This window comes from Peromyscus californicus, unplaced genomic scaffold (assembly GCF_007827085.1).
Source record: "Peromyscus californicus insignis strain IS unplaced genomic scaffold, ASM782708v3 Scaffold_2__1_contigs__length_46816999, whole genome shotgun sequence".
Lineage (NCBI taxonomy): Eukaryota > Metazoa > Chordata > Mammalia > Rodentia > Cricetidae > Peromyscus > Peromyscus californicus.
In genome coordinates, this window is record NW_026294540.1 from 11,252,487 (window position 1) to 11,273,612 (window position 21,126).

The 21,126-nt window shown below is 49.0% G+C and overlaps 1 protein-coding gene across 1 annotated transcript; it reads left to right on the forward strand.

Moving 5' to 3' along the window:
• Positions 1-7,073: 7,073 nt before the first annotated feature.
• LOC128120735 (2'-5'-oligoadenylate synthase 1A-like) lies at positions 7,074-15,380 on the forward strand. The gene is made up of 6 exons (XM_052754941.1): positions 7,074-7,256; positions 8,335-8,623; positions 11,171-11,352; positions 12,683-12,912; positions 13,585-13,738; positions 15,282-15,380. Exons 1-6 carry the CDS (start codon positions 7,074-7,076, stop codon positions 15,378-15,380), a joined length of 1,137 nt encoding a protein of 378 aa, XP_052610901.1.
• The last annotated feature ends 5,746 nt before the right edge of the window (positions 15,381-21,126 follow it).

The following is a 21,126-nucleotide window of genomic DNA, read 5'->3' on the forward strand; positions in this document are numbered from 1 at the left end:
TAGTATCAGGCTGCCCTCTACAACTCTGTGCCCCATATTATGGAGGCATTCCTCCACTGAAATTCCCATTTCTCAGGTGACTCTAGCTTGTTTCAAGTTGGCATAAAAACCAGCCTGGACAGACAGTCAAATTTCCTCAGGGGTGTGGTCGCTGGCAGGTTGTCCACATCCCAGTGGATGGTCTCACACACACACGTGTGTATATGAGAAGCACTAACTGGATTCAATGGTTTATTCACTAACGTGACATGAAGTTGGGAGGGTAATTGGGGGGACCATAAGTTGGGTGGAAGGGGGGGGTGAATGTGATAAAATACATTGAATGTATATTATGAAGATTTCAAAGACTGTTTTATAAAACAGTCAGGAGGATTCTTAATTCCACTGTATGTTGCCCTGCAGGAGGCACAAGCCACTTCCCGCAGAGCTGGTCAGTTCCTCACAAGGGGATCCAGAGGACACTGCTTCCCCAGCAACAAATGGCGACACTTGGCCAGGAAGGTTGAAGACTTGGGCTCTCAGACCTGTGACCCACGCACTCCCCGGCTCAGTCAGGCTAGTGAAGGGCATTGGTCTCATTGGACTGTGTGACACTCTTTAAGATATGTCGGAAGGTGTGGAAGTGGTGAAGTGGTATGAGCTGGGAATATCGACACATTATATAATTCCAGCCTTCAGGGGGCTAAGGCAGGAGGAGTGCTGTGAGTTGAAGGCTAGCCTGGCATATGTGACTGTGAGAACCGGGTCAACAACAAAAAGGGTCAGTGAGAAGGCTCAGAGGGTACGGGTGTTTGTTGCCAAGCCTGATGTCCTGAGTTTGATCCTGGGACCCAGAAGGTGGAAGGAGAGAGAGGCCCACACCTACAAGTTGTCCTCTGACCCCCATATTCACACACATAAAATAAATGTAATAGGATATTCCAGAGTATAATTAGCTTCACCCTCACCCAGATCTCCTCAGGACCCTCAGTTGGTCTCTTGTCGCCATATCTGGCACTCCTTGCACGGGCCTTCAGCATCTCAGTTCCCTCAGGCATGGCCAGTGTCCACCAAGGAGCCTCCTTTACCAAAGAGGCCATGAAGACTGTACTTTTTGCTGTGGGCTTCTAACCTGAATGACTCAGACAGGGCTTCTGGGTCTTTACAAATAAAATCCCTCGAAAAGCCACCAATGGCTTGTTGCCATAACCATGAGCAGAGCCAAGGTTCCAGTTATTTCCTCAGTTTTCCATTCCTTGCTCTCTGCATCGATTCCAACAGTGATTCAGGATGTGTGTGTGTGTGTGTGTGTGTGTGTGTGTGTGTGTCTTCATGGTTCAATTAGATGCATTTATTAAGCAATTATTACATGCTCCACATAGGTCGAGGATGACTGACCATTTACTTGTATGTCTTAATTGTCTTTAACAGTGTACAACTAGTTAGTAGCTTTCATAACCTTAGAATTCTACAGTTTTATTCTTGTTAAGGTTGAGCCTAAAACAATTGAACCAAAGCATCAAAATAAAACTTTAAATCAGTCACAAAATTCAACTTTAATAAAGTCACAACGACTAAAGTTAGACATGTATCTTTAAGTTAGTAGACAGTTAGGAATTTAGACCTTATTTATCAACCACATGTGGTTACTTATTTAAAATTTTCTAGAAGCCTGGTGTTGGCAAAGACATAAGCCCTTAGACATACTTAGACATAATATAGCGATCTACGTTAGCTTTTGCATACCTGAACATACCTTCATAACCATAGGAATTTATCATCATGAAAAATCCACCCTAATTCAAAATATCCTGGGAGACCTGTTGTTGCCTTCATAGTCTAAACAGGAGAGCTAAGAATAACCGGAAGGCTTTATAGCACGTGTCACTTTGATCAACATGGTGGTAAAGTTACATGGCATGCACTCTTTAACCTTAGTAAAGATGGCTGCCAGGCACATGGTCCTTTTCATCCTGATGAGGCATCAGCTAAGATAGAGGCAAGCCATATGGCTGCCATTTAAAAACATCAATTCTACACAGTATGATGTAGTAGACCTATTTCTCTAAACAAGAGTCAATCCATGTATGTATTCTACTGTAGCAAATTAAAACTACATATGTACACATTTAATGATCAGCCTTTTGTTACAAGTTTTAAGCTAACTGTTGTTTCAGATTTTTTTAAACATCTCCAAACAATTCACAAATCCTGACATATGGAGTTTATACAGAGCAGAGAGATGTCTCTATCCTCATGTGCTAATTTATACATGAGGTCAGCTAAAACATTCAGTGGCTGAAAAATAGCCAATAAAAGCTAGTTGATTATAGGAAGGTAAGACTTTAGAGCTGTACAATCTGGAGTGGGTATAACTTGGAGTTTGTGTATGAAATATATGCTCCTTTTCCTTTAAAAGAGACATCTATAAAGGATTAAAAAGCCATCTCTATAGGATTTTTAGATGTAACTTTAGGCAATCCCCATGGAGTATTTCTTTGTAATCTTAAAGATCATTTGATAGTGACTATACTAGATCTGGAGTAACATGCTAGTGTCATCTGTCAATTATTATCTGTGTGGACAAATATTCACCTGCATTTTATTTAGTGGAACAATAATTTCTGTGGGCTCTTTATTAGTAAGGGATTATTTCTGAGCTACCTCTTTAGCAGCAGCATTATTTAATAAGCGAACAGCCTGCTCCACTTGAGGAGCTACATTTCCCAAAATCTCACCCTAGAGGTTCCAGAATGTCATTCAAAGAGCAGAGGCAAAGCCCTAGTAGTGATAAACAGATAAGAACACATCCTACAACATGACCATGGTTTTAAATTTTGCTCTTTCAGTTTACCTACAATGAAATATAAGTGTTCATTTAAGTGTTGATCAGACAAGCAGGAGGAGAAGAGCATGCTTCATATAATGAATGACCAATACCTGGGGAATTTAAACAGTGTTGGCTTCCTAATGTACTTCCTAATTGTAACTGATCCTGTACCAGAAGTTGGGCCCGTTTGAATTTTCTCCATGAATGGACCGTTGATATTGAGTTATTCCCGCTTTGATAGAAAAATAAAAACCAAAAGCCAAGCACACAGACAACAAGTGAACTCTAAGTCTGGGAACAGCTGAGCTGGCCTGTGCTGCAGGCAGTGGAGCTCCGCCTGCTGTTCTGAGAAACTCAGGCATTGCAGGGGTCTCTCTTTGCTTTCTAGCTGCTGGGAATAAGGGACTTGGTGAGTTCCAGTCAGATGCATAGGAGGGCCAAAACCAAGTGCTTGGAAGCCAGGCAGCTGCAGGGTATATTGGGGTGCCCTGCCCAGACCTGCCAGGACATGTCTGCCAGAAGATTTATTCTTTCTCTGTCACTCTCTCTCTCTTTTTAAAAATTAATCGACAGGGATTTCATCTTCCCTTTCATAGGAATCTTAAGAACCCATATTAATTCCATCTTTTCACTTGAGGTTGTGAACTCTTTATCATGAGGCCTGAGGTTCCTACCTCTAATTCCTTTTTTTTTTTTTTTAATTTTGTTATCTTCTCCAAGGACAGAGACTACATTAAGAACCAGATTTCCTTGGTCTGCTGTGGTCACTTTAGATGGGGAAGGCACTAAGGGGGTTCAGAGCTGTGCACCAGGGTTAGGGGGTGAGAGATGTGGGGGGAAGCAAGTGCTGTGGGAGCGTCTGGGTCTGGGAGCCCTTGGGCAACTGTTCCATGTTTTAGAGCAGTTAGCACAGCCTGCCTCCCTGCCCACCTGCCTCCTAGTACCCTTGCTTCCTGTAGGATCAGCCAGGTCCAAGGTTACTGGTCTGCACACGTCCAGAGAGGGACCTAGGAGCTGGGACGTCCCCAGCCTTTCTCCAGGAAGAGAGTCTGAGGTCTAACTCTCAGGACCTCAGGGTGAAATGTCATTAAGAAGTGGGGCTGTGCTAAGTGATGGTCATCAGGATGACTCCTGGCCTGAGGCCGCTGGCTTCCTTGGGTGATGGAGACATTGGACAGAGCTGTGCACACAGGGCGCTGTGGTGTGAGGGAGGAGGCAGGGAGTGGACAGCAAGAGCCAGCAGAAGGCAGAGGCAGGAGCAGAGTCTCCCTTGGGACACTGGAAGGGACCAGCCCGCTCTAACCCAGAGCCACTCTGCTCTTGAATCCCCACTGTCACTCTGTCACATGAGTGTTTACACACTTTGTCCCTGCAGCCCTAGGGAATGACCCGCCCCCTTGCCATCTCCCTGTCTGTCCTCCCCTCCCTCACTCTGCTCCTTTGTGTGTTTCTTCTGGTTTTTACTTGATCTCTGGGTCTCTGCAGAGGCTGTTCCCAGGACCTTGCCGGCTGCTCTAGCTCTGCATTTGGCTGGAGGTTCTGTCCTTGTCTAAGACCTCCCTTCTTCAGGGAGCCACTCAGGAGCACTTCCCAGGTCCCAGGCAGAGTGAGCTGCCCTGCCCCCACTTTCCCAGGATCTTGTCAACTGAAGTTCCTGTGGAAAAGGGAGGAAGAAAGAGAGAAGGAAATAAGACTCTACAAAGCTGAATAACTAATTAGAACTTTGTGATGGAGAGTTGGGATGTCGTAGATCCGGAGACAAATTATCGTGAGCTCTCTTTCGTATTTTTAATAGTCAGTCATTGCCCACTGTATGTTACTCATCTGGGAACCAGGCCAATAAGCACTGCTCTGGCAAGATACATCCCTGGGTGCAATTGAGGCATGGATGCTGTGGGGGTCACTGGCCACATTCTGACTGGAACTGAGGCCCACAACACAAGAGGAAACTCCAACCTGATTCTTCACATCTGGTCAAGGACCCATAACTGAGAGCTCACAGGCCCCAGGGATGAACTTACCACAGCTATTTTGACAATAGGACATAGTATCAGATTGCCCTCTGCAACTGTATGCCCCATATTATGGAGGCATTACTCAAGTGAAGTTCCCGCTTCTCAGGTGGACTCTGCGTGTGTCAAGTTGGCATAAAGCCCAGCGAAGAGAGACAGTCAGTTTTTGTTAGGGGTGTGGTCACTGGCAGGTTGCCTACATCCCAGGTGATGGCCTCTCACACCCCTGTGAATATGAGAAGCACTAACTTGATTCAGTGGTTTAATCACTAAAAAAGTGACATGAAGTTGGGAAAGGATTTGGGGGAAGAGGTGGTTGACTTTGATAAACAGACGTGGCATGTATATTATGAAAATATCAAAATGGCCAGGAGGATTCTTAATTCCACTACATGTTGCCCTGCAAGAGGCACAAGCCACTTCCTGCAGAGATGGTCAGTTCCTCACAAGGAGCTCCTGAGGATACTGTTTCCCCAGCAACAGTTGGAGACACTTGGCCAAAAGGGTTAAAGACTTGGGCTCTTAGACCTGTGACCCAGGCACTCCCTGGCTCAGTCAGGCTTACAGGGGCATTGGCCTCATTAGACTGAGTGACACTCATTACAACATGCAGGATGGCGAGGAAGAGGTATCGATGAGCTGGGGATAGTGGCACACTATATAATTCCAGCCTTCGGGGAGCTAAGGCAGAAGAACTGCTGTAAGTTGAGGCTAGCCTGGCTTATGTGACTATGAGAACCTTGTCATCCACAAAAGAGGTGAGTGAGAAGGCTCAGAGGGACCCGGTGTTTGTTGATAAACCTGGTGGCCTGAGTTTGATTTGGGACCCACATGGAGGAAAGAGAGAGCCGATGTCTACAAGTTGTCCTCTAACTCCACATGTTCACACATGCGAAATAAATGAAATAGAATATTTTACAGTCTAATCAGCCTGGCTCTTACCCAGATCTGCTCAGGACCCTCAGCTGGTCTCCTCTCTTCCCGTCTGGCACCTCCTACATGGATGGGGCCTCAGCATCTCAGTTCCCTCAGGGATGGTCAGGGCCCACCACGGAGCCTCCTTTACCAACCATGCCTGAACACTGTACTCTTTGCTATGGGCCTCTGACCTTGAATGACACAGACACAGACAGCTTCCTGCTTCTGCTTCTTTAAAAGGAAGATCCCTTACAGCCACCTACGGCCTGTGGCCATAACCATGAGCAGAGCCAATTTTCCAATTACTTCCTCAGTCTTCCATTTCTTGCTCTGTGCAGTGATTCCAACTGTGATTAGGGTGTGTGTGTGTGTGCACGCTTGTGTGTTTGTATGAACTTGTGTTTTTGTTTTATGAGACAGGGTCTCATCATGTAGCCCAGGCTGACCTCAAACTCTTCATCTTTTGTGTTGGCCTCCCAGGTCTTGAGATCACATGTGTGGACCACCTGCCATGATAAACATCTTCTCCTGCTGGGCAGAGAGACTTTGGCATGGAGACAGGCTTGTCCCTCCTGGTGATATGCCCTGGGTATAAGTCAACACTCCACATTATTGGAGATTGGCAATTGACTGATAATGCAGGTGGTCACAGCTGGGCAGAGGGGCACATCCCTGTAACCTCAGTCCTTGAGAGGCCAAAGCTGCAGATTCCCAAGTTCATGTCTATCCTGGGCAGCATAGTGAGATCCCTCATTAAATAAATATGAACCCGTCATCCTTTATGATGGACAGATGGGGTGGGGGTTTGTGGGCAGTGAAACTGTTGTGGATGATGCCTTGGATGATGGCCACATGGGTGTGCACCTGAGAACCCAGGGAACAGTGAGACCTGAAGGCTGAACTTCAAGGTAGCCAATTCCTGGGAAGACAGCTCATTATCATGTCCCGGTAGGGACCAGTCACCTGTCACACACCCACCACAGCAGTGGTGGAACTGAGTGCCAGCCATCTTCTGGATGCTTCTCACTTGCTCTTTCAGCTTAAGTGACATGTGTGTATTGCTGTTAAAATCTACAATGATAAAAAATCATTTTCTTCAGTAACAACAGAAGATAAAGAAGAAAATAACAGGAGACAATGTGTTTAAAATGCTTCATGCCTCCTGGTCCACAGCCTGTTGTGAAACACCATTGTGTCATGGAGCCCAGGATCCATAGACCCCAGAGGCAAAGATCTGATTTGCATAGCCCCGCCCTTCCCGGGAAAGAGAAACTAGCTGTGGATATAAGGGGTTCCAGAGGCAGCTGCAGACAGAAAACACTGCTGGCCCCAGGATGGAGCAGGGACTCAGCAACATCCCAGCCAGAGGGCTGGACAAGTTCATAGAGGACAACCTCCTTCCCGACACCAGCTTCTGTGACAAGGTCAATGCAGCCATCGACATCATATGTGAATTCCTGAAGGAGAGATGCTTCCGAGACGCCGCCCACCCTGTGAGGGTCTCCAAGGTGGTGAAGGTAAGCCCCCCTCAGCCTGAGCCAGGCTGCAGCCCTGAGTGGGGGTGGGTTACCTACCTTCTCAGTGTCCCTGTGTTCTCATGGGCACCCAGCTGTGGCACAGGATAGAGAACAGAACAGCACCCCCACCTGCTGGATGACTGGACTGATGGAACCTCACTGTCCAGGTGTCCCATCTGTGAAATGGGACAACATGACAGCAGTACCTCACTCTCAGTCACTGTGACGGCCACTGAAATGTCAGTTTGTAACGCCAGCTCCACTCTGTGGGGTGTGCAGTGTGTTAGTGAGTGTGTGCAGCATTTTATTTAGGGAGGCTCTCCTCAGTATCATTATTTTCTCAGAATCTTTCTCTTTTTGAATTCAATTCTCTAAATTTAAGCTTTTGTTCTGTGACTTTTTAATACTGTTACAGGCATCTTCGTGAAAGCATGTGGTGTAAGTTTAGTGTATTCCTCTTAACATTCTGCTAACAACGGGGATCTTGACAACCATTTCATAAATCCGTGTTAATTTACTCACAATCTCCTCTCACCCACTACCATTCTGTCCTTTATCCCCCACACTGACGTCCCCAGAGAGTCCCTCTCTGATTGCATGTCACCTGTGTGCAGCTAGATCTAGAATCCACATGAGAGAAAATGTGCTATTTGTCTCCCCCATTACCCTCCCTTCATCCTCACTTCCTTTGGACCCCCTCCCTTACCTCCTCTTAGTCCTCCATCTATCATCACACAGACAGAGAGACAGACAGACAGACAGACAGACAGACACACACACACACACACACACACACACACACTCACAAACATATTTAAATCTAGACCCCACAGATGAACACTGATGTTCATCATTCCGAGTCTGGCTTACTTCTTGTACCATGAGAAGATCCAGAACCATCTATTTTCTTACATTGATCCGGATTTAACTTTTCAGGGCTGACTAGTATTCCAATTCACATGTGCTGGCTTTCTCTGTTAGCCCATCGCCCTGGGTGGTGGACCCCTAGGCTGCTGAGGGTCTGGACTGCTGGGCAAGGCTCTGCCTGTTGTCTGTCATTCTCATTGTTGTCTTTCAGGGCGGTTCCTCGGGCAAAGGCACAGGACTCCAGGGCAGGTCGGACACCGACCTGGTGGTGTTCCTTACCAATTTCACCAGCTTTGAGGATCAGTTAAGCCGACGGGGAGAGTTCATCCAGGAAATTAAGAAACAGCTGCGCACGATTCACGGAGAGAGACATATTTGTATGAAGGTTAAGGTTCAGAGTCCACGGTGGCCCAAGCCCAAGGCACTTAGTTTCAAGCTGAGCTCCCCCAAGCAACAACACAAGGTGAAGTTTGATGTGCTGCCCGCCTATGATGTCCTGGGTAAGCCTGTCAGAGCCTCAGCGGGCCCTTCCATGTGCCTTCATCCTCTCCTCTGTTTCTGTGGGGGGGGGGGCTGGGAATGGGGTTCACATGTGTGCAGACCTATACACATGTTTGCAGGTGTGGGTAGAGACCAGAGGCCAGTCCTGGATGTCGGTTACTTAGGAACCTGCTTTTTTGAGAGGTTGACCTGGAATTTGCTGGTCCACCTTCATGGCTCTTACAGCATGCAGCTGGGGTCAGGTGGGGTGTGTGCTCTGACGGAGCTGCACCCACAACCTCGGGCAACCTGGAGCCTCAGCGTGTTTATTAGGGACAGCACAGGTGGGGGAGGGGTTGCCTAGTCTCATAGGAGGTGTCTGTAGGAGAGGACTCCCAGGCTGTAAACAAATATACTCAGATATATTCAGGACTTCACTCAGGCTTCCTCCACTCCCTACAAGACAGCCTGGTTGGTTGGTTTGTTTGGATATAGGTTGACCTTTGACCTGGAGCTGGCTGATCTGCCCATCTGGTCAGAGAGTGGGCCTGAGGGATCCTCCTGGCTCCACCTCCCCAGCACTTGGATTTAGGTGTGGACCCCCATCCCCACATGCAGCTTTTTATGTGGGTGCTGGGAATCTGCTTTTGGGTCCTTATACTAACCTATCAAGCCCTTTAATGGAGCCGTCTCCCCAGCCCCAGGGTCGTCCTACAGAACACCTGCATGGTGATCAGCTCTTCTTGTGCCTGAGTGTGGAAATTCTGTGTCTAAAACTGTGACAGAGATTAACATTAACAAACAAAATTAACATCTGTTGCATCTTCTATGAGAGAGAAGGAAACCTCAGACCTGTGCTGAGGCGTGTGTGTGTGTGTGTGTGTGTGTGTGTGTGTGTGTGTGTGTGCACTCCAAAATTACAAACTGCCCAACTCTACCCAAAGACAACCAGGAACACCCCTGAAGGAACAGTGGGGGTTTGGGGAGATGAGAAAATAGTTGAGATTTTACACTTGCTGGCCACTGTGAGAACTGCTACTATTAACTTAGAGACAAGGCCACTGCCCTTGACTTAGGAGAGCCATGGACACAGTGCAGAGTCTCAGGCAGCAGGGAATGAGAGGCCAGCCTGGGAGCAGGAGCAGGGCAGCATGCTGTGGGAAGCTGCAGGGGCTTAGAACCCTGCTGAGGGGAGGCACTAGAGGGGGTGACCCAGAAATCAGCTGGGAGGGCGGCTCCCCAGAAGTCTGTCTTGGTCATGGACCTCCCCAGCCTCAGCAGCTCTTCAGTAAAGAGTGGGGCCACCACAGAAGGACCCCCTTGGAAATGGCAGTATGAGCTACAGCCCAAGAGAGGACCCCAGCCACGACTCTAACCAAGATGACTTAGCCCATGGGCTCTACTATGTGGTAGACCTTCAAGTTGAAAATAAGCACTCTCCTGGGTCACTGAGTGACTGGGTACGTCCCCAACTCCATCAGTAGGTGATTTTGCCCTGTGCCGGCATCAAAGCCTGATGGTATGGCCTGCTGCAGCCACGGCCACACACCTGCACACAGCTAAGACACAGCCTGCTGCCTGTCTAGTCTACTCAAATGTGCACATGCACCCACACACAGATACACATCCACATGTATTCTTTTATCTGCTGCCCATCCCCTCTACAAGTTCAGGACACACAGACACACACACAGACAGGCACACACTCAGACACACACACACACACACACACACACACACACACCCTACAGCTCTCAGAACCTTGTCAAACAAACCACATGATATTAAGTTAGGTATTACAGAAAATCATGCACTGAAAACACACAGTGGCTGGAGAGGCAGTCAGTGGATAAGGGCGATTGTTGAATAAGTGTGAGGACCTGAGTTCAAATCCCCCACACCCATTTATACAGAAAGGACCACACATTGACCTCTAACCCAGGCTGTACATGGCCAGAGACAGGAGAATCTCTGTGGCCTGCTGGATGCCAGTCAAGCTCCTCATTCACAGAGAGACCCTGCCTTCAAAGGGAGAAGGAGACAAACTATAAAGGGAGACACCCAAGTCCTCCTCTGGAACTGAACATATGTATATACCTCCTCACAAATACACACAATACATAGGGCAGGACTCTGTAAACACAAGATACATGATGTATAAAAGCAGCAGACTGCTCCATGGTAAACTCTGACATGAACAGGAGTGTACACACATGACAAGCACCATGCGGAAGACTCTGGACCCCAGAGCATGGTTGGCCATCACTAGATGACCCTGCAGCTCTCTTGTGTGTGACCTCAGTGTGCTGTTTCCACCCACCGCTGTCTCTAGGCCTGTGGGGAAGGCACTGCACTAGGACCAGTTGGGGGCAGGGATTTTCCATGGCCACATGGTGTTTGCAGTCCTGAGGGGTGATGGGACACATGGCTGTATGGGGAGTGATGCTTGCTGTGGCAAAACTCTGCCTGTTCTCTGAACCCCACAGCCAGTGAGCTTGTCACCCCAGATATACCCAAGAACCCCAGAGAAGGGCTGGAGTGTTAACTGAGTGAAGCCTCCTTTACAGGTCAACTCAACTACATCAAGCCTGACCCTCAAATCTACATCGATCTCATCAGTGAGTGCACCTCCCTGGGGAAGGAGGGCAAGTTCTCCACCTGCTTCACAGAGCTCCAGAGAAACTTCCTGAAGCAGCGTCCACCCAAGCTGAAGAGTCTCATCCGCCTGGTCAAGCATTGGTACCAACTGGTATGGCATCTGGCCCATCTGCCGTGAGCCCCGTCTATACAGGGGGTGGAGAATGGAAGGGGTGATGAAGAGGAGGAAAGATGAGGAGCAGGGGGGAAGGGAAGAAGTGGTGGGAGGGGAAGACAGAGAATCGAGAGGTGATGGGAAGTCAAGGGAGGGAGAAGGAGGGGGAGAGAGGACCTGGGAGGAAGGACTTTCCATGCTTGTTATGAGTGATTTCTTCTAGTCCAGTTTCCAGTCAACTAACTCGCTCTTCAGCTGCATCTAATTCATTGTTAACATGTCATTTTGATCTTAGGATTTCTCTTTCTCTCTCTTCTGTTATTTTGAGACAGGATCTCACGATGTAGCTCTGGGTGTTCTGAAACTCACTATGTTGACTAGGCTGGCCTTGAACTCACAGATCTGCCTACCTCTGCCTCCTAATGCTGGGATAAAAGGTGTGCACCACTACACCCCACTTGACCTATAGATCCCTAGTCTGTTTGTTTTTTAACATGCACTGCTACTTACTATGGCTCTGATTTTCCTGATGTGTCAAGTTATGGTTTCTTTAAACATCCATCCTGGAATATTTCTAGAGTTTTGATGTGTGTGAGAGATATATATGGTGTGAGTATATGTATACCTGTTCATGGGAGCACATGCCTATATGTGTGTGTGTGTGTGTGTGTGTGTGTGTGTGTGTGTGTGTGTGTGTGTATGTATGTACATAAGCATGTGGAAACCAGAGAGTGATACCAGGTCCCCAGTCACTCTCCACCTCTTATATCCAAGCAGGATCTCACACTTGAACCCACAGTGTGCTGAATCAGTAGCTCTGGACCTTCATCAGGTCCTGGGGACCCCCATTTCCATTCTCTTAGGCTGGGATTATGAGTCAGGCCCCTCACAAGCCATGTGCATGGCGGGGATCTGAACTCTAGTTATTACCCTTGCAAGGAGAGGGGGACCCTTAACACACTGAGTTGGCTCCCTAGCCTTTTCCTAGTTATTCCATATCCTGCGATAAAACCTTCAAGAGTGAGCATCATTACTATCCCACACCCACCCTCACTCCCTGGCTGTCACTAAAGCTGTCATGATTCCTCCTGTGCCTGCTGGTAAATTCTCAGTCTTTGTGGACAACACAGTCTCCATTCAACCGCTCAGAACTTGGCTATAGCACAGGGGTGTCTGTAGACTGAATCTATATGAATGGGTGTGACTGTGTGCCAATAAACCTGTAATGACAAAAATCAGGTCACAGCTGCATTGACCCCATGAGAAGTGGTCCCCACACAGCAGCTGATGTGACAGCCTATTTTTCTCATTGCCTTTTTCTTCTCAGTGTAAGGAGAAGTTGAGGAAGCCGCTGCCCCCCCAGTATGCCCTGGTGCTGCTCACAGTCTATGCCTGGGAACGTGGGAGTGGAGCCCCTGAATTCAAAACAGCCCAGGGCTTCCAGACAGTCTTGGAACTGGTCACCAACTACAGGCAGCTTCGAATCTACTGGACAGAGTATTATGACTTTCAGCACCAATACATCTCTGACTACCTGCACAGACAGCTCAGATCTAGGTAGCTTGTCCCCTCATGGCTCAGCTCCCCAGGGGGAGGCCCAGGCTGTAGCAGTGTGGAAATGGGGAGGTGGAAGCTTCATATTAATGGAGCATCTCCTGTCCTGTCACTGTGATGGGGCCTGTCCTGCTGTCAGCTGATTGACATGAGGTCCACCAGCCCTGGGAGATGGGGGTGGGTTCTCTTATCTGTAGATAAGACTGAGGCAATGACCTTGTCCAGACTTAAACAGCAGAGGGAGGGGGTATCCATGGAGCAGGAACTGAGATGTTCTAGTTGTAACAGTAGCATAAGGGCTGTGAGGCATAAAACAGGGCTGGACTAATTAGCTATAGACAATACAGTAAAATTGTCACCAGAGGAAAGGACCTGTCTTGATCCTGTGTTGTCTTCAGCCTTCATACCCCATCTTTTGAGACTGGCTGGTTCAATTCTCATCATTACACAGATTAGAGAGACTGAGGGACCTGCCCCAGGACACACAGCTAATAAAGGGTAGAGAATTTGAACCCAGGCCTCCCTGGTCATGGGCAAGGATCCCTCCATGCTTGCTCTATGCATGGGACAAACTTTGGGTAGTGGTGATCTGCTGGGCTCCTCCATTGCCCCTGTGCAGTGGTTCCTAGGACACTGGGTAGATGATCAATTCCCTCTCTGAATGTTGCTCTGCAGGCCTGTGATCCTGGACCCTGCTGACCCAACAGGGAACGTGGCTGGTGGGAAGCCAGAAGCCTGGCAGCGACTGGCTGGAGAGGCTACGGCCTGGCTGGACTACCCATGCTTTAAGAACAGGGATGGTTCCCGAGTGCGCTCCTGGGATGTGCCGGTGAGAACCTGTCATCATCCTGTTCCCTTGCATGCAGCTTTGGTCACTCCATCTATTGGGAGAATATTCAAACAAGCATGTGGTCTTCCCAAAGGTGCCCAGGCTTGTAGGTTGTCCTGCCACACTGCTTCTCAGTCACTCTGTCTCAGAGATTGTCACTTCACCCCTGCAGAGTTCCTGTCACTCAGTGTCCTAAGGAATGACAGTCTCTGCGCTGAGTGTCTGCTTCGTGCTCAGGCTCCGTCTTCTGCTCTTTATCATACGATAATTCACTGGATCTGCACACATGTTCATCCTGTGCTCTTTATCATACAATAACTCACTGAAACCTCACACATGCTCATCCTATGTTCTTTATCATACAGTAACTCACTGGATCCTCACACATGCTCATCTTGTGCTCTTTATCATACAGTAACTTATTGTATTTACACACATGTTCTGTCCTATGTTCTTTATAGTACAGTAACTCATTGGATTCTCACTGGGACTCTACAAGGTGTACTTAATAACTTCTCTTTCTGATGAGCTGAGAAGGCTCAGGGCCTGGGATATGGCTCAGTCAATAAAACACCTGCCATGTAAGTAGGGATGAGGAGCCTACTATCATCCCCAGACACATGTAAAAAAGCCAGACAAGGAGATGTGCCCTTGACATTCCAGTGCATGGACAGCAAGATCCCTGCACAGGCTGACAAGGGAGCATGGTATCCTTGGTGAGTTCCAGTCCAGTGTGAAACAAATGCCAAGGTGGACAGCATTTGAGGAAAATAGCATTCTCTGTTTTTTGCACACACACACAAACACACACACATACACATATTCAAACACACACACACACACACACACACACACACACACACACACACACACACACACTCGCAGGACAGAAGGAGAGTCAGGAGGATATGCAAGCTGAAGCCACTGGCTCAGGGATGCTCAACTAAGGAGTGGTGGGGCTGGGATTCCTGTGGACTCTGAAACCAGTGCTCAGGTCCAGGAAGCAGCCCATCTCTCCTGTTCATTTTCATGTGGTCAATGGGACTCCTGGGGGCAGTGTCACAGCCAAAGAGGTGCAGAGGGACCTGCACTTAGACCTTTCTCTTCCTGGGGCAGGGGACTCTCTGATGTTGTGGAACCAATGATGCTGTGCTTGGCCTCAGGATGGAGCTTACCATGGGTGTGGGGACATTGGAACCAAACATCAGAAAGGCAGGGAGGAAGTGAGAGGGGACATAGGACAGAGGCAGCTGGGGCTGCCCTGGCCGTTAGTGCTGTCCCACATCAGACAGGTGGCGAGGCCCTCTCTTCCACTTGGCAGATCTGTTACTGAATGAGGGGAACTCAGGAGGGGCTCCATGGACCCTCAATAGGCTGAACCCCAAAGGAGTCCTGATGGCCATCTTGCCAACATGGGGATGTGCTGTCCCTTCTTCTGAGGGGCTCCAGGTCGCCAGTTATGGTGACCGCCCTCAGGGCTGATATATATTCCTTCCAGTTAGGAGTGAGGGCTCCTGACATGATTATATGTTTTCTATTACAGGCAGAGGCTGAAAAGCCACAGGAATGTGTTCTGGCAGCACAGCAGCACCAGCCCAGAAAGCTCTGGAGTCGGGATGTGCTCTTCTGCTGCAGGCCTTGACCAGGGAGGTCAGGATGCTGCCCACAGCCCCAGGGAGGGAATGTCCAACCTAGGGTCAGACATCAATTCTCTCCCATCACAGACACCCTTCTTCACGACCTCCTCCAACTGCCTTATCCTCTGACAGCGTTCTCTGGGGGACAAGATATTCAGAAGGGAGGAAAGAGCTCAAGTTTGACTTCTGTCTGTGCATCTGTTGGGAGATTCTGTCCAATGTCTGATCAGCAACAATAAACCACAGCAGATGCCATGAGGGTGTGTGAGATGAACCATAGACCTATAGGTGTTTGTGTGTGTGTGTGTGTGTGTGTGTGTGTGTGTGTGTGTGTGTGTGTGTGTATGTGTGTGTGTGTGTGAGTGTGTGCACATGGTTCAACCAGATGCATTCATGTGCACTTGTTACATGCTCCACATGGGTCGAGGCACTGGGCAACCTGCAGTGGACAGAGCAGAACCAAACTGCTACAGCTTTTGATGCTGGTGGCTTGGGATCCTTCCAGGTCTCTTATACATGAAAGAGAGACAGGAATCCTTGGTTCCTTCTGTCCATGTTCCCAGGACAAGATTCAAGACCTGCCCCATCTCACACAGAAACTATTTCCAGCTGCCTGTGGCCCCGGGGCAGGGGGTATGTGTCCGGTGCACATCAGGGTGCACTGTGGCTGCAGTATACAGGCTGGGGTTCAGGCCAGCGCAGGGAAATAAAAAGGCATAGAATCTGTGACTGCTGATGACTTAGCTGTCTGTGGCAAAGATGAGATCAGATGCAGTGAATTAAATCAAAATTGACTGAGTTAAACTCAAAACTAACTTATTCTCTGTCTCTGTCTCTGTCTCTGTCTCTCCCCCTCCCTCCCCGTCTCTGAGACAGGATCTCATTCTCTGTCCCACTATGGTCTGGAATTCACAGAAATCTGCCTGCCTCACTATCCCAAGCTCTGGGATTACGCATGGACGCATGTGCAAGCATCACCCTTCCCACACAGACCTAATGGTTCCATAATTCATTGTAGTGAGCCAGCAGCTCGTAAGCACATAAATACATGATCCACAAAAGACCTCCTTTTCTAATGGAAAACATACCATCATGTTGGAAGCCTGCTTTCCCACTAGGACAGGGATTTGAATGAGCTCTGAGGGTGGGCACCATGACTTGTCACTTGGAACCCCATGTTGAAGGGGCTCCAGCATGTCTTCATGTGTGAAGATGGCCACCTGGCCACTTTTATGGCTCAACCCATGGATCATGTATGCAACCCCGCCTCATTCAGCAACAAATCTGTCAAATGGGAGAATGGGCTTAGCCACCTGTCTGCTAGGGGACACACTAAAGACCATGGCAGCCTCATCTACCTTCCTCCTGCTTCCCAGCTCACCCCTCTGTGAGTGTGTGTGAGCGTCTGTTTGTGCAAGCGTGAGTTTTTGAGAATGTATGTTTGGATAAAGGAGAGGACACTGGGTGTCTTTCTTTATAGTTCATCTCCTTCTCCCTCAGAGGCAGGGTCTCTCTGTGAATGAGGAGCTTGGCTGGCATCCAGCAGGCCACAGAGATTCTCCTGTCTCTGCCCCCCATAGTTCTGGGGTTACAGGTCCATGTGTGGCACGTCCTAACTTTAGGTGGGTGTTGGGGATTTGAACTCAGGTCCTCACGCTTGTGCTGCAATCACCCTTAACCACTGATGTCTGTGTTTTCAGTGCATAGTTTTTTCTGCTCTACCTAACTTTTGTCTAGGTCCTGAGAGCAGTCGGGTGTGTGTGTGTGTCTGAGTCTTGCAGTTATAGAGTGAATGGGCAGCAGGCTATGGAACAGGTGCCAGTGTGTGGCTGTCTGTGGGTACATGTGCACGTTTGAGTGGACTAGACAGGCAGTAGGTGTGTGTAGGTGTGGCCATGGCTGCAGCAGGCCATACCATCAGGCTTTGATGCTGGCACAGGGCAAAATCACCTACTGATGGAGTTCAGGACACACCCAGTCATGTCATGCAGTGACCCAGGGAAGTCTCTCTCTCTCTCTCTCTCTCTCTCTCTCTCTCTCTCTCTCTCTCTCTCTCTCTCTCTCATGCTTATTTTCAATTCCAATGCCCAGCACACAGTAGGGCTCATTGACTAAGTCATCTTGGGTAGGGGTCCTCTCTTGGGCTGTCATCCACACTGTCATTTCCAAGGCGGTCCTTCTGTGGTGGCCCCGCTTCCCCACTAGAAAGCTGCTGAGGCTGGGGAAGTCCACGACCAAGACAGGCTTCTGGGGAGCCGCCCTCCCAGCTCATTTCTGGGTCACCCCCTCTGGTCCCCTCCCCTCAGCAGGGTTCTAAGGCCCTGCAGCTTCCCACAGTATGCTGCCCTGCTCCTGCTCCCAGGCTGGCCTCTCATTCCCTGCTGCCTGAGACTCTGCACTGTGTCCATGGCTCTCCTAAGCCAAGGGCAGTGGCCTTGTCTCTAAGTTAATAGCAGCAGTTCTCACAGTGGCCAGCAGGGGGTGCTGTGTCCCCCCAGATGTAAAGCCTCAACTGTTCTCTAAAGTCCCCAAGGCCCTGCTGTGCTATCAGAGGATGTTCCCAGTTGTCATTGCATAGAGTTGAGCAATTTGTAATTTTGGAGACACACTGTGTGTCAGGCCTGGTGTAAGATCTTTACAAAGAGAATCATTAATATTTAATCATAACATGTGTGTAAGTTGGGGGCTGGGGTAGTGGGGGCTGGGGTGGTGGTGGTTGGTTTCCAGTTTTCCTGAGGCACACAGTACTCCTCTGAGAAGTTCTGTATCCTGCATAACCCCTCCCACAGACATCTAGACCTCTGTCCAGGTCTGAGGTCTCCCATTCTTTGGGAGAAGACGCACCAGATACTAATTTTCAGGGACTTCTACGCTGCCTCATGTCTAGAAAGACAAAAATCCAGAGTCAGCCATGAATAATGCTGGTAAGCTGAGGGCTGGTTTGTATAACAGTTTGACCATAACTCCTCGGTTTTAGCTAAAAAAACATAAATCTGTACCAGGCATGCCCTTAATAGTTGTTGACCTTTGCTCTGGAATTCCTGTGAGCTCCTAACCATCTGCAACACACCATCTAGACACTCTCACCCCTGCCTCCTGCCTTGTGCCTCTCTCCGGCCTTGTCCAGACAATGGAGCCCTGCCTGCTATTCCGAGAGACTCAGGCAGTACGGGGCCTCTCTCTTTGCTTTCCAGCTGCTGGGAATAAGGGACCCAGGCCAGAGGGCTTTGTGAGTCCAGCCAGATGCATAAGAGGGGCAAACCCAAGTGGCTGACTTGGAAGCCAAGCAGCTGCAGGATATATTGGGGTGCCCTACCCAGAACTGCGAGGAGATGTCTGCCAGAAAATTCAACTCTCTCTGTCTCTGTCTCTCTCTCTCTCTCTCTCTGTCTCTGTCTCTCTCTCTCTTTAAAAAATAATTGAGAGGGATTTTATTTTCCTTTCATGGGATCTTTACGAACCCATATTAATTCCACTCTCTCACTTAAGGTTGTGAACACTCACCATGAGAGGCCCGAGGTTCCTACCTCTAATTTCTTTAAAAAAAAAAATTTTTTTTTTTATTTTGGTATCTTCTCCAAGGACAGAGACCACATTAAGAACCAGATTTCCTTGGTCTGTTGTGGTCACTTTAGATGGGGAAGGCGCTAAGGGGGTTCAGAGCTGTGCACCAGGGTCAGGGGGTAAGAGATGTGGGGGAAGCAAGTGCTGTGGGAGCGTCTCGGCCTGGGAGCTCCTGGGGATCTGTTCCATGCTTTAGAGCAGTTAGCACAGCCTGCCTCCCTGCCCACCCGCCTCCTAGTACCCTTGCTTCCTGTAGGATCAGCCTGGTCCAGGGTTACTGGCCTGCACATGTCCAGAGAGGGACAGAGGAGCTGGGACATCCCCAGCCTTTCTCCAGGAAGAGACACTGAGGTCTAACTCTCAGGACCTCAGGTGAAATGTCATGAAGAAGTGGGGCTGTGCTAAGTGATGGTCATCAGGATGACTGCTGGCCCGAGGCTGCTGGCTTCCTTGGGTGATGGAGACATTGGGCAGAGCTGTGCACACAGGGCGCTGTGGTGTGAGGGAGGAGGCAGGGAGTGGACAGCAGGAGCCAGCAGAAGGCAGAGGCAGGAGCAGAGTCTCCCTTGGGACACTGGAAGGGACCAGCCCGCTGATGTCTTGACCTTGGGTCTCTAACCCAGAACCACTCTGCTCTTGAACCCCCACTGTCACTCTGTCACATGAGTGTTTCTACACTTTGTCCCTGCAGCCCTAGGGAATGACCCGCTCCCTCGTCATCTCCCTCCTCCCTGTCTGTCCCCAACTACCCCACTCTGCTCCTTTGTGTGTTTCTTCTGGTTTTTATTCCACCTCTGGGTCTTTGCAGAGGCTGTTCCCAGGGCCTTGCATGCTGGTCCACTCCTGCATTTGGCTGGAGGTTCAGCATGCTTCAGTCCTCAGCTAAGACATCCCTTCTTTAGGGAACTACTCAGGAGCACTTTGTATGTCCCAGGCAGAGTCAAATGCCCTTCCTCCCTCCCACAGGATCTTGTCAATTGAAGTTCCTGGGGAAGAGAGAAGGAAAGCCACAGAGAGGTTAAGACTCCTCGAAGCTGAATACCTAATTAGAACTTTGTGATGGAGAGTTGGGATGTTGTAGATCCGGAGACGAATTATGGTGAGCTCTCTTTAGTATTTTTAATAATCAATCATTGCCCACTGTATCTTACCCATCTGGGAACCAAGCCAATAAGGACTGCCCTGGCAAGATATACCTCTAGGGGCAATTGTGGGTATGGATGTTGTGGGGATCACTGGCCACATTCTGACTGGATTTGAGGCCCACAACACAAGAGGAAACTCCAACCTGGTTCTGCACATCTGATCAAGGACCCATGTCTGGGAGATCACTACTACAGCCATTTTGATAAATGGACATTATCAGGCTGCCCTCTACAACTCTATACCCAATGTTATGGCAGCATTACTCAACCAAAGTTCCCACTTCTCAGAGGACTCTAGCTTGTGTCAAGTTGGTATAAAAACCAGCCAGGACAGAGTCAGTTTTCCTTAGGGGTGTGGTCGCTGGCAGGTTGCCCACATTCCAGTGGATGGCCTCACCCACGTGTAAGTATGAGAAGCACTAACCGGATTTACTGGTTTATTCACTAAAAAAGTGACATGGAGTTGGGAGGAGAGTTGAGGGGACCATGAGTTGGCAGGGTGAATTTGATAAAATACATGGAATATATATTATGAAAGTATCAAAACGGCCAAGAGGATTATTAATTCCACTGTATGTTGCCCTGCAGGAGGCACAAGTCATTTCCCGCAGAGCTGGTCAGTTCCTCACAAGGAGCTCCTGAGGATACTGTTTCCCCAGCAACAAATGGAGACATGTAGCCAAGAGGGTTAAAGACTTGGGCTCTTAGACCTGTGACCCAAGCACTCCCTGGCTCAGTCAGGCTTATAGGGGCATTGGCCTCATTGGGCTGAGTGACACTTGTTAAGACATGCATGAGTGTGAGGAAGAGGTATAGATGAGCTGGACATAGTGGCACATTGTAATTCCAGCCTTCAGGGAGCTGAGCCAGGAGGATTGCTGTAAGTTGAATGCTAACCTGGCATATGTGACTATGAGGCCCTGGTCAACAACAAAAATGGTCAGTGAGAAGGCTCAGAGGGTGTTTGTTGCCAATCCTGATAGCCTGAGTTTGATCTTGGGACCCACATGGTAGAGGGAGGGAGAAGCCAATGCCTACAGGC

Bases quoted from the DNA above. Each gene is read 5' to 3' on its own strand.
- LOC128120735 (XM_052754941.1), top strand. From the start codon at position 7,074: ATGGAGCAGGGACTCAGCAACATCCCAGCCAGAGGGCTGGACAAGTTC. The intron at 8,624-11,170 runs GTAAGCCTGTCA...CCTCCTTTACAG, and splicing joins GCCCGCCTATGATGTCCTGG to GTCAACTCAACTACATCAAG. The intron at 11,353-12,682 runs GTATGGCATCTG...TTTTCTTCTCAG, and splicing joins TCAAGCATTGGTACCAACTG to TGTAAGGAGAAGTTGAGGAA.